The following is a 15,096-nucleotide window of genomic DNA, read 5'->3' on the forward strand; positions in this document are numbered from 1 at the left end:
TGGAGCTAATGTTCAATGTCCATTCAGAAATCCGGTGGCAGAAGAATTTATGAATTTGCAGCTTCATAAATTTCCTTTTATGGCTTTTGAATATTTTTGTTTTAGAAAAACCTTTGTTCTTAACAGCTTAGCTGTGCCACGAATCCACTTGACTGTATTTGTCTAGAAACACTATTTTCAGTTACTGTTTTGATACTGTACGATTTATCTGAGACAATATAAACAGTAGCTAAATCAACAGTTTTGCAAGTAGTTAAATCTAATAATGGACTGTAGAACTGAATTTTATTGTTTGAGACTTTGAAGGTATGTTACATGTTGAGGGAACTGATTATTTATATTGAGTGTTGTACACTGATGAGGCTAAAGCATGGTCAGCAGGCAAGTTATCAGTAAGCTTGAAATAGCTGTTTCCAGCTAGGTATTACCTGGGGATAAAAACAATTTAGAATCTGAATCAGAATCAGGTTTATTATCACTGACATGTGACACGAAATTTGTTAACTTAGCAGCAGTTCAATGCAATAAATAATATAGAAAAAAACTAAATAAAAATAATAGTGAATAATTAAATCAATTATAGTATACATATATTGAATAGATTTTAATAAGTGCAAGAACAGAAATACTGTATATTAAAAAAATTGAGGTAGTGTCCATGGGTTCAACGTCCATACAGGAATCGGATGGCAGAAGGGAAGAAGTTGTTTCTGAATCACTGAGTGTGTGCCTTCAGGCTTCTTTACCTCCTGCCTGATGGTAACAGTGAGAAAAGGACGTGCCCTGGGTGCTGGAGGTCCTTAATAATGGACGCAGCCTTTCCGAGACACCGCTCCCTGAAGATGTCCTGGGTACTTTGCAGACTAGTATGCAAGATGGAGCTGACTAGATTTACAACCTTCTGCAGCTTCCTTCGGTCCCGTGCAGTAGCCACCTTATAGCAGACAGGGATGCAGTCCTTCAGAATGCTCTCCACGGTACATCTTTTTGCGGGTATCGAGGACAAATAAACAATTTTTTTTCCATACAGCAAAAAGGGCTCTTTAAATATTTCTCCAACAAACTGGATTATCCCTTTGAAATAATATAAACTTACCATGACGTGATGGCGTAATGCTTTGAAGGGCCGATTCTTACTGTAGCCAGTACTACTGACTCGGAAGAGATAGGAGCTGTCTAAACCTGCAATACTGGCATCACTCTCTCCATTCTTCATCTGAAATGTCATGCCCTTTAGAACATGTAGTACAATCCCAGATGACGTTAGCATGTTCTGCAAAGTGTTCCCAGATTTCTAACGAAACAAAGGAAATTGGTAATGGTGTCAGGAGAATGATTTAAGCACGACAGATAGAAAAGGCAGCATCTGGGACTGGTCAGAGGAGGATAAATCATTACAAAACTGTCACTAAAATCAAGCCTGACTTTAGTACAAATGCTATGCCAAAAGCCTAGTTGTAAAATCTCTTAGGTAATGGAATAAAGTATCATATTTAGTCCTGGTGAATTACTAGAATATAAAACACTGTGCATTTGGACTGGATTTTTCAATTCTAGTTGGAAAGGACTGTGGATAAATTTTCAGTCCTTCTCAAGGCCCTTCTTACATTAATAATAAGAGCAAATTTGGTAAATTTTTCCATTTGACACCCATGAAAACCCTCAATGCTACAGTTGTGGATTCACCAGACCAAAGTAATCAATTACTACTCCAATTGTACCAGCCTCCCTCTTTAAAAATATTATACCCAGCTAAAGGACCCCTGACCAAACAAGGAACAGAAAAAGGATAATTGTTTGCATCTGCAAGGTGCCAAGAGAAACCAACATTCATAATAATCAACCTCTGAAAATATTCTGTTTCCTGTGATATAATATGGATGATAAGTTAGGTGAAGAATATAATTAGTTATACTTTACAAAATGGGTGAAGGCTAGATCAATATACAGTTTAATATGGAGTTACCTTGTCACTCTGATGGCATCTGGAGCAGGTCAGAAGAATGGCACTCTTGCTTGCTTTGCTGCGGAAAGGCCACTGAGCTACCAGTCTCACAGCAGCTGGCACATTGAGGGTGGCATTGTGGGTGAACTTCAGATTACTGGAAAGTGTACAGATAAATCAGATGTAACATATTCAGGACTGGAGCTTTACCATTCATTTTTAAAGTCTTCTGACCAATCTCTGGTTAACATTAGAATAGCACAAACCAAAATTGTGAGCTTTGAGTTGGAAACTACCAAGTTTTGCCTCACAATCCTCCAGCAGGACACACACCGTAAACAACAACAGGAAGTCCATGTGTACCTCCACCAGGTGTTACCCTGCCTCAAATGATTACCTTCAAATTCTACTGCAAATTATTAAAAATAAATGCTGCAGTGTAGTCAAAAATTTGCATCTCCAGTCCTTGTTCCACTAAAGATACTGGCTTGTATTTTGCATTAATTTTGCTCTTCCAAAACTGAATCAATAAGGTTGTCATCCATACATTATAGATTGGTTGAATGCTCTGACAGACACGTTCTCCTTAATTGATATTTGACCACTGGCAAATGGAATTGTTCAATGTGACATATCCAATTTACATGATGGGTGAAAGGCTTGCAAGGCTAGCATTGATTGTCTATTCTCAATTGCCCTTGAGAAGGTGATGGCAAACTGCTTACATCCTTCTGATGACAATACTTTTACTGCATTTTTGGGAGAGTGTTCCAGAATTTAGACCCAATGGAAATGAAGAATCGGCACTGTATTTCCACATTGGGATGGCATGTGACTTGGAGCATTCTCTGTAGCTGGTTTTGTTCATGTGTGCCTTTGCCCTCGTCCATTTTGATGGCGGAGGTCATGGAATTGGAAAGTGCTGTACTGGAACCCCACTCACTACCCATAGCATGTGTCACCCCACCAGCAATGTGCTCAGGCTTCTGCATGTGCCGTCCACACTCTATCAAGGCCTTTCAACATTTAATAAGTTTCTTCTGAATTCTAGTAGGTACAGGCCCAGAGCCTTCAAACACTCTTCATATGACAAGGCTTTCAACCCTGCAATCATTTGTTTCTGAATGGTGTTGAACTTAATGGGTACTGCTGTAGTTGCATGCATCTAATGGAGATTCTGTCATACCCCACCTTGCAACTTAGAGAGACATAGGTTTGATGACATGTCTCTCAGCCAGACACCAGTTTCTGACCTTGTGGCTGCATTACTTGAGTTTCTTTTTTAATCAATGGTGAACTCCAAGATGTTGAGGGGACTTGGAGTCAGAGGGTAAGACTCAATGCTTGGTAAGGTTAAGTGGCAAAACTCTCTTGTAGGAGACAATTACTGACTGTTGCTTGTGTGACTTCTACATACTTGAGCTGTTCTAATTTTCTGTGGTGTTTCACGCAGCTAAGCATACGGAGAGAACTTAGCTCAGACTTAGGAAGATCAAGAACTCAAACTTAGGTGCGTTGTCATCACACAAAATGGAGATCTGAGGAGAAAGCTTTTCTCACAGAGGGAGGAAAGTACCTGCAAGGGCTGCCAGAAGTGGTATTTGAGGCAGATGCAATTACAAAACTTAAAGGCATTTGGACAGGTATTTAGATGAGAAAGGCATAGAAGTGGACAGGGGGCAAATGCACGCAAATTGTGTTGGCATAGCTTAGCATCACAGTCATGGTGGAAGTGTTGATCTTAATACTGTACTTTTTATGATTTTTACGGAGTGATAAGGTGAACATCATCTTTTACTGCTAGAAGTACCCCAGCATATAGCTGTTAATGCAATTTCTCTGAGGTCAATTGGATTAATGGCAAGATGCTGCTGTGGGATCAACTCGTTAAGTCATTGGTTGGCAAGATCCAATAAATTAGTCTTGGCTAAATTGACGGAAGATGCAATACAGCAGTATTGACCAGACCACGAAGATTCAGTTCCATTGAACAGTACAACATTCAATTGTACACAAATGATACAACCTAGAAACTGGATTGTCCAGTTGTTGCACATGGCTGCGAACATATTTCTACTTTAATATGAGGTTGAGTTTAAAAACTGTAGCTATTATATTTCCATATAAAATTATAAACTGACTATTCCACTATTTAAACACATAGAACGCTTTCAGGAAATAAGAAGGGATGAATTTTTTGAAGCTTTTTTTGCAGTTTTATGTTCATTTAAGCATAGAGTCATAGAAAAATATGGCTCATAAATGGGCCCTTCAGGCCATCTAGTCCATGCTGAACCATTTAAGCTGCCTATTCCTATCAACCTGCACCAGGACCATAGCCTTCCATACCCCTACCATCTATGTACCTATCCAAACTTCTCTTAAACATTGGAATTGAACTTGCATGCAGCACTTTTCTGGCAGTTCATTCGACTGTGTAATAATTAACTATTATTACACAACTACCAACTTCTGCATAAAGACACACTAAAGGTATTTTTTTCCTAAGACTGTATATTTGTTATAAGAGTTGAGTTACAATTTAATTTGTAGGAGGGTTATATTCAGCAGTACAAAGGCCCCTGAAGGGCATTCACTGCACTAATATGGCTAAGTTTACAGCCTTACCCTGGCTCTTTTTCCAAGTACCATGGGAGGGAGGTTGTGTTATCGCTTCTCACAGTGAGGAGATGCTGTTCATGTATTCCATTGTCACCAAAGCCAATGAAACCAAATTTTACATCCGAGAGTCCTGAGTAAAAAAAAAGAGTGAAAAACCACAATCACATTCTCCAGTCTGACAAATACAATTGAGAGTTTATATAATTCTTAACTTCATTACAATTATAAAATCCAAGCCCCCCAATTATTATAAGCTATTATAATGACCCCACCCATGCAGTCCCTCAATTCTAAGTAATGAGGATGACAGGATAACAAAAATCAAATCTACAACCAGAATTGCTTTGGAGGCCTAAACCTAAGGGTTTCATGCTTAAAACTCCAAATCAGTTGGGGTTAGCTTACAAACCTTGTTTCTATCTGAGACATTCATTTTGACAGGGGAACTTAAAAATACTTTCTCAGATGTGACACTGAAAAAAGCAATGCTGCAAGCTGCCTCTCAGAAGTAATAGTCTGGAAAGTTTCTCTCACCCACCCATCCTGTCAGTTTTCCATAAACTTCACTGTGACCAACTGAAAATCAAGGAAGTGCAAATGCTGGAAATCTGAAATCAAAGTAGGAAATCCTGAAAACACTCAGCTGGCTTGACGAAGGGTGTCTGAATTGAACTCTATTTCTCTACACATGCTTCCCAACCCATTGGATGTTCTCGGTATTTCCTTTTTCACTCTGGGTATTTCTACACAAGTTTCTGTACTGGAGACAAAATAAGTGGAAATGGAAGGAAGGTATGGGATAAAGCGGAAATGCTACAAATATTGAATAAGGTTATAGATGTTTGAAAGGCAACACAAATCTGCAGAATTGCACGCTGTCTTTTGACAGCATATGTAATACATTCTATATTTCAAAGATGAGGTTCTGTAAATTAAGATGAAATTGTGTAGTAGTAGTCCCATTGGCCTGAAATCCCACTCACACAGCTCAGCTAATTGGCAATATGAGACCTCCCATCATTCCCTTGTCCAGATTCATCAACATTCTCTGCCCATCTCCCTAGCTGTTTGTTGCCAAACCAGTTACCTGTTGAAAAAACCATTAGAGAATGAGACACCCACCTTGTTTTTTGAAGGTTTCAACCAATGAATTAATAAGTGAAGGAAGTTTTACAATAACAGGCTTATTACAGTCTCTTTCTTCAATAATAAAGAGAACATCTGCACGTTTCATAGACATCCATTGTCCACTGTTTATGATATCATCATTTAGCAGACTTTCGCTGTCCTTTCCAGTCACTATACAAGGAAGAGAGTGATTAGAAGACAATGCAGAAACATGAAGAACATTTGAAGGCTCTGGGCCTGTATTCACTAGAATTCAGAAGATTGAGGGGTGACCTCAATGAAACCCAACAAATGGTGAAAGGCTTTGATAGAGTGGATGTGGATGGGATGTTCCTGTGGTGGGAGAGTCTAAGACCAGAGGACACAGCCTCAGAATAGAGAGGCATCCTCTTAGAATGATGAGAATGAATTTCTTTAGCTAGATACTGGTGAAGCTTTGGAATTCTTTCCCACAGGCAGCTGTGGAGGCCAAGTCTTTAAAACAGAGGTTGATAAAATTCTTGACTGGTCAGGGCACAATGGGATATAGAGAGAAGGCAGGAGACTAGGGTTGAGAGCAAAATTGGATCAGCCTTGATGAAATGGTGGAACAGACTCGATGGGCCAAATGGCCTAATTCTGTTTCTATATCATTTGGTCTTATGATCTGATGCATTGAACGTCTCTGGTAGATCTGTTGAGGGACTTTGAGGATATGGGGATGAGATACACAGTGGATTTAAAGCATGATATTAGTTATTTTCAACAACATTCACGGACTGTGATGCTTGACTGAATGGCTTCTCGGCCATTTTAAATGGCAATAAATGGCATTCACTTCACTGTAAGTTCTGGAATCATAAACAGGTCAAGAATGTGACAGAAGATTCCTTTCTCTAAAGGTTTATTATTAAAACAACAACTTAACAATTTCATACTTCCATTATTAGCAATAGTATTTATTTACATTTACTGAATTCAATTTCTCAAGTGCTCTACCGTTATTTGAACGGGTGTCTCCTGGTCATTCATCAAGCTTTACTGAATACCCTTTGCCTGCTATTCTGAAATACTTAACAGAGCCATCCAATGTTCCCTCTAATATTCTTTTACTGTTGCACGGACCAACTGTTTCTCTGAGCAGGTAATTCTTACACGGACTGAAAACTTGTATCATTTTAATTTTTTTGCACTATACATATTATGAATGATTAGAATGAAAATTGAATAATCACATACTTCTGGATTTATTTTTTAATTGAAGGATATCATGAAATATGGTACAGCAAAGGAAATCTTTCATGTTGCATAAACTCTTCCTTGTTTGTCTTTATCACAAATCCATTGTCTATATACACTGTCCAGATTAATTTCACTTCCAGATGAAAGATGCATCTTAATCCTCATTAGATCATCCAAATGTTCCACTTCTTGTCTGCTTTTGGATTTACATTTGATTGAATTCATAAGATAGAATCCATGTTTTTAAGTCAGCACCCATCATCATCCTGTGCTGTATCGTATGACATGGCCAATCACGGTCTCTGTGACCAGATTGTTCTTGGCAAATCTTTCTACAGAAGTGGTTTGCCATTGCCTTCTTCTGGGCAGTGTCTTTAAGATGGGTGATCCCAGCCATTATCAATACTCTTCTGAAATTGGACTGATGAAGGGTCTCGGGGTGAAACATTGACTGTTTTACTCTTTTCCATAGATGCTTCCTGCTTTGCTGAGTTCCCCCAGCATTTTGGGTGTGTTGTTCTGAAGGAGATTAACTGGAATGGTGCAAATGTCAAGGGTTCTTAGTTTTGTTCTTACAGTTTCATAAAGGAGGTTAATAAGGGAGATTTCATAGAGTGGCTCATAATTGTGATAGGTTTAACAGATAGTAAAGTGATAGTAAAGAGAATCTGCGTCTGGTAGCATTAGAGTAAAGGGTAGATACTTGCAGAGTTAAGGGGAAGAAGAAAGGATTAGGAAGAATTCATTCATCCAAAGATCTATTAGCTTTAATTCTATAAATATCCCTTAAATAAATCTGGTAAATTAAAACTCTGCATTTTGGCTTTTGATTTCTGGAGTAGTTTACCAACTATCAGGAAATAAGTGTAATTGCCAAGAAATTAAATTATAGTGTTATTGTGTACCTCAATGGAAATGGGAATAACAAATCAGATTTATGATGTGGATCACAATATTCATGCTGGTTCCTTGTCGGCATCCACTGGTGAGTTTTGTATTCAACACACTTGTCTTAAAACAGAGGAGGTTGAAGCCCAGCGCTGGGAACTCAGATCAGGCAAGTCCACTTTCAATTAAATCCCGTAAAGGTTATCAAGTTTACGATCACTGCTTAACTTCATTTCAACCCCAGTGTTCTATCAAATGTATTAACCTGGCCACTAATCTCAGCACTCTGACCTATCATAACCAATTGATCATTGCACCCAACTAACATCCTATCCCGTCAGGTACCTGAGGACGGGTAGCTGAGTCAGGTACCCGTCCATTCTATCCATGGTTTTTCTCCCACTCTCCTGTGATCTCCTAAGCCTAGAATGGACTTAGAACATTTGCTTTATAAGCCATATGCTGTTAGAATGCACATTGCATAAAATCTGTTCAGTAGTAAGTGAGGTCCTAGGTTCAAATGAACCTGTGTTCAAATGGTCAATTACCTGTCATCCAGTGGCCACAAAGGGAATTTCCAAGTATCTGAGTTAAGTTCAGATTGACCAGTTTATGTAGACAAGCAGGGACTAAAAAGGGCAATTGCTTCTTTCCTCAATCATCATCCTATTTAAATCAAACTATGCATATTGTTATTAACTGTTTTTCTTTCCTCCTGGGAAATTCAGTGCAATGCGACCCTATCACTAGGCTACTGAAAGATACCTCTAAAAGTAGGATTTTGGGGTCACACAGCCTTGAAGAAGAAAACAGTAACTGTCTTTTTGAGAAAATTCAGTTTGCTAGTTCCAAGAGCCCGTAAATCAGCAGCACCATGCATTACTGTTACTTCATTTATCATTCGTATGAAAACTGGTCAGATTTACCACACTGTGATGGAAGTTGCAGAGGAACAAAATTCCGGTTGCACAAGTGGACAAAGGCCGCTGCGAGGCTACAGCCGTCCTGAAGATCTGAGGACTCACACACATCGTTCAGGCACATGTCATAGAAAGGAGCTGGGTCTACCTGAAATGCACACAACTCTTATTGTCAAAATCTCTAAAAATAAAGTTTTGCAACCAAAATGTACATCAAATGATCTGATGACTGCATTACATATGAACAATAACATAACTATATGAAATTTCTATTTATTGGCATACAGCATGGAACCTATCCCCCGGTGTCACCAATCAATCTTCCAATTTAATCCTAGCCCAATCACAGGACAGTTTACAATGACCAATTAACCTACCAACTGGTACGTCTGTGGAATGTGGGAAACCCACACGGTCACGTGGAGAACATACAACTCCTTACAGGCAGCAATGGGAATCGAACCAGGGTTCTGATACTGTAAAGCATTGTGCTAACCACTATGCTACTGTGCCACCCTGCTAACTAAACTGAGTATTTATGTCATCAACACTGTACAGTGACTTACCACTTTGAAACAGTTTCTGAGAGGTGAGTAAGTGCCTTTGAATAAAGTTTTGCAGAAGTATTGAAGAGTACTGTCAAAGCACTGCTTAATCTTCTTGTCCCTAGCGTGACACACTGCATCAATCTATTAGAGATGGAATAACAAGATAGTTAGCATGATCCAACAGAAAGAAAAACTGCTGTTTATTTAGGAGAATATACTGCACTTTGTGCCTAATGGTCATTAGTTCAATAGTGATGCTTATGCTAGTCTGGTCTGGTCATCATGAACAGGAGAGAGCTGTTGATGGATTACAAACATACAATATTCATGAGAGTATGAACTGGATGAATGTTTTGCCAAAATTGTAGTGCTGCTTTGTACAAGATGACAGTATACAAATGTGTTTATTAACACAGAAAGCTTTCTATAAATTCAGCAACTGAATATCATGCAGTGACAAATCCAATAAAACAAATTGAAAGTGGTGGAAGGTTCATCTCCACTAAGTACTGGTTTCATTGCTCACTCAGCTTTAAATGACATCTCTCAAGTACAAATGTATAGACGTTCAGTAGATCAAAGAGAATGATACTCCATGATCTTTCATTCACAGATAGATCAAAAGTGGCTCTTAATGCATTAAATGAATATATGCAAGCATTGGTTCAATTACTACCCCTCAACATTAGGTTCTTGAATAGAAGGGGATAACTACACTCATCTTCACTTCCCGCAACATTGAAATATTCCCACAACCAATTATCTCACTTTCAAGGACTTTTTATCTCATTATTTATTGCTGTTTGTTTGTATTTGCATTTGCACAGTTTGTTGTCTTCTGCACTCTGGTTGATCATTCATCAATCCTGTTACAGTTACTATCCCGTAGATTTGCTGAGAATGCCCACAGGAAAATGAACGTCAGGGTTGTACATGGTGATGTATATGTACTTTGATAGTAACGTTTACATTGAACTTTGAAAATAACATCTCAGATAGTACTCCCGAGGAAATCTGCAGATGCTGGAAATTCAAGCAACACACACAAAATGCTGGTGGAATGCAGCAGGCCAGGCAGCATCAATAACAAGAAGCACTGTCTATGTTTCGGGCCTGGCCTGCTGCATTCCACCAGCATTTTGTGTGTGTTGCTCAGATAGTACCCCATTGCTTTAAAACCAGTTGAACTTCAATTATCCTGGCACCCTCTTGAACATTATGATCCACGATTTCCAGCCCAACCCCAGACTGAACTTCAATTGATTAGATTTCACATAATAATTGGAACACTGTTCTATGGACATAACTGAAGTAAAAAGAGGATATGTTATGAAAGGATACTTTGTTTTATATTTAAAATTAATAATCAGAGCGATAAAAAACTTCCAGAGGAGAATTGGTTGGCAGACAACTAAACGACACTGGATCTTTTCCAGGTGGCACTTTCTACTGACTGATGCAATTCAATGCAAAGAGGAAATAAATATTATAACATAACATTACAATTTTATTCAGTAGGTTTAGTTTACTTTAGAAACTAAAGTATCCCAATGCAAACTGAAAAAATGAATACAGAAATCATAATTATTAAAATCTCTGATCAGAAATGTATTTTTAATTTCAGTGGTTAATTTTCTTTTCAGTCAAATAGTCATCAGATTAATAAGTTAACCAATTCAGAGATCCCAAGTTTGTCTGCTTGATTATCAAATCTATCTACAATGACCCCAACAACAGATCCCCACCTTACCCATCACTTGGGCCTAACACCACCCCTCCCCCTTACCAATCACCTGTGCCCAACACCACTCTCCTGACCCATCACTTTGCCCAACACCACTCCTTCTAATTTCCAACTCTTCTACAGGTCTCTTTCCACCACAACGTTTCAAACTGAACCTTGTTTTCAACCACACTTGACTTCATTCATACGCTCTTTGAAGGGGTGGTGCAAGGACCTTCCTTGAATGCTTTCTGGAGGACTGAAATTCCCATCAGAAGCCCCTTACGCAGGAAATTGGTTTGGTTGCCATATCCCACCTTGCTCGTGTAGCTGTAAACGATTGACAATTTTCAGGCATCCGAGTTTTACAATGAGGATTACAGCACATGAAATGCACCTTGTCTAAGGTATGTTCAAGATGGTTCCTTGGCCTTGGTAGTGTCGCATGCTCCATTCAACATCGTATTAGAGATGACTTACATTGTCCTATCGTTTTGATATATAGAGCCACAGAGAATGGTATGGAAACAGGCTCTTTGGCCCAACTGGTGCATGCTGCCTCCCTGCTAGTCCCAGTTGCCCATGTTCTGTCCATAATCCTGTAAAACCTCCCAGTCATGTACCTATCCTAATGCCTTTTAAATGTTGCAATTAAGCATGACTGAAAAGTGTATTAATCAGATCCCCAGTGATCTGCACTTCATTTTGCAACTCATTATTTAAAATTATCTGAGGCTATCATTCAAGACATGTCCTTTATCAGTTTTAAATCCAGAGAGAAAAGGTGTGTTGAGAATTTCTCTGAAATTAGTAAAATTTACCTTTCTGCAATGGTAGTGAAGTAATTTATATAGTGCACTAACCTACATTAGTATTTTAATAAACAAAGAGAAATCTTCCTCTCCATTGTCCCTTGTCCTTTGATGAAGCAGTTACTTCCAGTTTCTTTTCCAGCATTACCTCCCTAAACCTCTCACCATTCCTCTTTCTTACAGAATATTGGAACACTGAATACAAGACTTAAATAATTATTTGGATAAACAAATGAAAAAACAAGTTTTAGTCTTGCAGACATCCAGCACAGACCTGCAATAGGGAAAGCAACAACACTCTAGCGTTTGGGCTAAACGCTACGTAGCGCACGTGCGCGGGGTGGCCATGCAGTAACTGAGATGCCTAAATATTCATTGTATGCATATGACAACAACAAAAAAGTAGAGTGTAAAGAATTCTACTTAAAAATAAATCCAATACTAAATCTAACCCATGTTTTCAATTCTTCAATTGGAAAAAATGTTCATGATTGCAAAGTGTGAAAGAATAATCTATAAAAGCTATAAATAAAACAATGAATAAATATATCACAACAGAATAGAGAGCCAAGGAAACAAGATTAAATATGTGACTGATCAGGGTGAGGGCAAACGGACAGCAAGCAAAAAGCTACTTTCTTGTATTTTTATGGCATCATGGTAGCGCGGTGGTTAGCGCAACACTATTACAGCTCGGGGCATTGGGGCTTGGAGTTCAATCCCAGCATCCTCTGTGTGTTCTCCCTGTGGAATGCAAGGGTTTTCTCCAGGGGTTCTGGTTTCCTCCCACAGTCCAAAAGTGTACCATAGAGATTCATTAGTTATTGTACATTGTTCCGTGATTAGGTAAGAGTTAAATCAGGGTTGCCATGGTGCAGCTTGAAGGGCCTGAAGGGCTGCATCTCTAAATAAATAGATAGATAGATAAATAAGTAACTGAAATTTTAATATATCAAATAAGTAAGGAGAATTTTACATCTCCCCTTGATTCATGTCAAAGATGTTAGAAGCTCAGAAGCAACCTAGCATTTTATTCATTAAAACAAAATCATGCTTGTGCCACTAAGTCATCATGGAATGCAGCTGACTTTGAAATGAGACCTGTTGTAGATATCTTCAGGCACTGCTCCTTCTACGTGCGCGGGGTGACCACGCAGTAACTGAGATACTCTTGGGCACATAGCATTTGTTGTCGTGCACTTGTTTGTTCTAAATATTCATAGAATGCATACGAGAACAAAAAAAAACATTTGAAGTGTCACACAGTGTAAAATAATGGTTGGTCAGAACAATGGTTGGTCCTCACAGCTGTAAAAAAAAGAGGGAATGTTGGTCAGGAACAAAATCATTCTTTGAGTCCACAAGGAGATTTGAGGTGTCATTGACTTTAACCTCCCTGTCTACAAAACCCTACAAACACCACTTTATATGTGTGTCATGATTTTTCTTCTAATCCTGTGGGTGACCTTTTAGTCAATGATTTTCATCCCTCTCCCTGTTGCTGGTCAGCTGACTACTGGGATTCAACTGAAGTCAGGTAATTAATATCAGACTGACCTGCAAGTTCATCTCCCACTGTCGATGGGCATCACTGTGAGCTAACATTGGCCTAATGAATCTCAGCTTGTGGTGCAAACATCTCCACACATACACTGCGTGTGCAACTCGAGGGGGAGAGTAAAGTGTCTGGAACGCTGTTACTGTACGATGTGAGCCTATAGAAGCGGGGTGTGGAGGTTTTGCTGGCTGCTCACTGTGCAGAGCCAACTCTCTCCTAAGCATTATGGGGCCTGCAAAGAAAAGAGCCTTTATAGAATTTTCACAGAGGCCACTGTGCGAGCCTCCAGATGGCTATGGATCAAGAGGAGTGTCCTGTGGGCCTGATCAACTCTGGCTGGGTCACCTGGGCAAGACCATGTGATGCTGAAAGACCAGATACACTCTATGACCGCAGGACACATCACTGATGAGGTGATATACATAAAATATATATTGGGCCATATATTATGATGCAAATAGAAAGCCAGATCCACCACTGAAAATCAGGTACTTTCAGTTGAAGGATCAATCCAGTCACATCGAATCCTATTTTCTTCTGGAAATGAAAAAAAAATGCTGATGCTGGAAATCTGAAATAAAAATAGAAATTGCTGGAAACACTCAGTAAGTGAGGCAGTACTTATAGAATGAGGAACAGTGTTAATCTTGATTGCCTTCATCAGTTCTTTTCACAGATGCCATCTCATTAACTGGAGGCTTTCCAGTATTTTCAATTGTTTTCATCTTTCCTGGCAGCAGCTAATGCACTCAAAAGTTAGCCCTAAACTGAGTTATGTGAGGCTTACACAAACTTGGGCAGGAAAATTATTATATTAATATTGGGAAAATTTGATTGGAGTCATTGGTTTTTGCATTACCCATGTAGTCTGACACATTACTGAACATATTTTGACTTAACAATAATCAGTATTTATCAGATCTGGATGCAATATACCTTTACATATTTTGTATTCATATTCCCTTACAACACAGGATACCTATTGGCCCATCAATCTATGCTAGCTCTCAGAACAATTGTATCAGTCTCATCTCCCCACTTATTTTTGGTAACCTATTCTTACTTTTATATCTGTCAACACCCGCCATCTCATGTCCTACCACCCAGGTACAGTATTTTAAAGTAGCCAATCAACTTCTCAACCCATTGCATCTTTGGAATGTGGAAGAACCATGGAGGACCGAGGGAAATTCATGCAAGCATTGTGAGAAGATACAAACTCGATACGAGTTCAGCATTGAACCTGTGACGCCGGAGAACTGAGGCAGCAGCTCTTTGAAAATACAAATCCAAGTCTATCCCATTGGTTAATATAACAAAACCAGCATTGGCTGTGCATATGTTGCATATCTATATTGCATTAAAGTTGCAATTTGTAACTAGAGAATCACAGTGATTATGAACCTCTCCTGGTGTGTTAGAATCAGTACTTTACCTGCCATTCTTCTGCAAACTCTTGCACATTCTCTGCTTGTGAGTGGTTGGGTAGAGTGAATTCATTTCCAGCTTCATTATCATTAGTTCCAAACAGACCAGCTGATATACCTGCAAACACAGGTAAACACAAGTATAACAACTGTTAAGATATTACTTCCTACAGTTAGCAGTTTCATAATAAATGACAGGAGGGTTCAGATTATTAAAAAGAACTACTATTAAAAAGAGAAACATTTATAACTGTACTGATTGTGGTCATTTAAGGAGACATAAAATTAAACTAAATTTAGTCTA

The 15,096-nt window shown here is 38.8% G+C and overlaps 1 protein-coding gene across 1 annotated transcript in view; it reads right to left on the minus strand.

The window, feature by feature from the left end:
• Positions 1-15,096, minus strand: part of LOC132399349 (uncharacterized) — a 215,820-nt gene that overhangs the window by 3,633 nt on the left and 197,091 nt on the right. Inside the window, exons 61-67 of the mRNA XM_059979603.1 lie at positions 14,801-14,910; positions 9,291-9,413; positions 8,731-8,872; positions 5,690-5,866; positions 4,574-4,697; positions 1,967-2,102; positions 1,097-1,294 (exon numbers count right to left, since the gene is read on the minus strand). Coding sequence (XP_059835586.1) covers positions 1,097-1,294; positions 1,967-2,102; positions 4,574-4,697; positions 5,690-5,866; positions 8,731-8,872; positions 9,291-9,413; positions 14,801-14,910 — 1,010 coding nt within the window. The remainder of the gene's footprint in view (positions 1-1,096; positions 1,295-1,966; positions 2,103-4,573; positions 4,698-5,689; positions 5,867-8,730; positions 8,873-9,290; positions 9,414-14,800; positions 14,911-15,096) is intronic.

Source organism: Hypanus sabinus, chromosome 9, assembly GCF_030144855.1.
Source record: "Hypanus sabinus isolate sHypSab1 chromosome 9, sHypSab1.hap1, whole genome shotgun sequence".
Classification (NCBI taxonomy): Eukaryota; Metazoa; Chordata; class Chondrichthyes; order Myliobatiformes; family Dasyatidae; genus Hypanus; species Hypanus sabinus.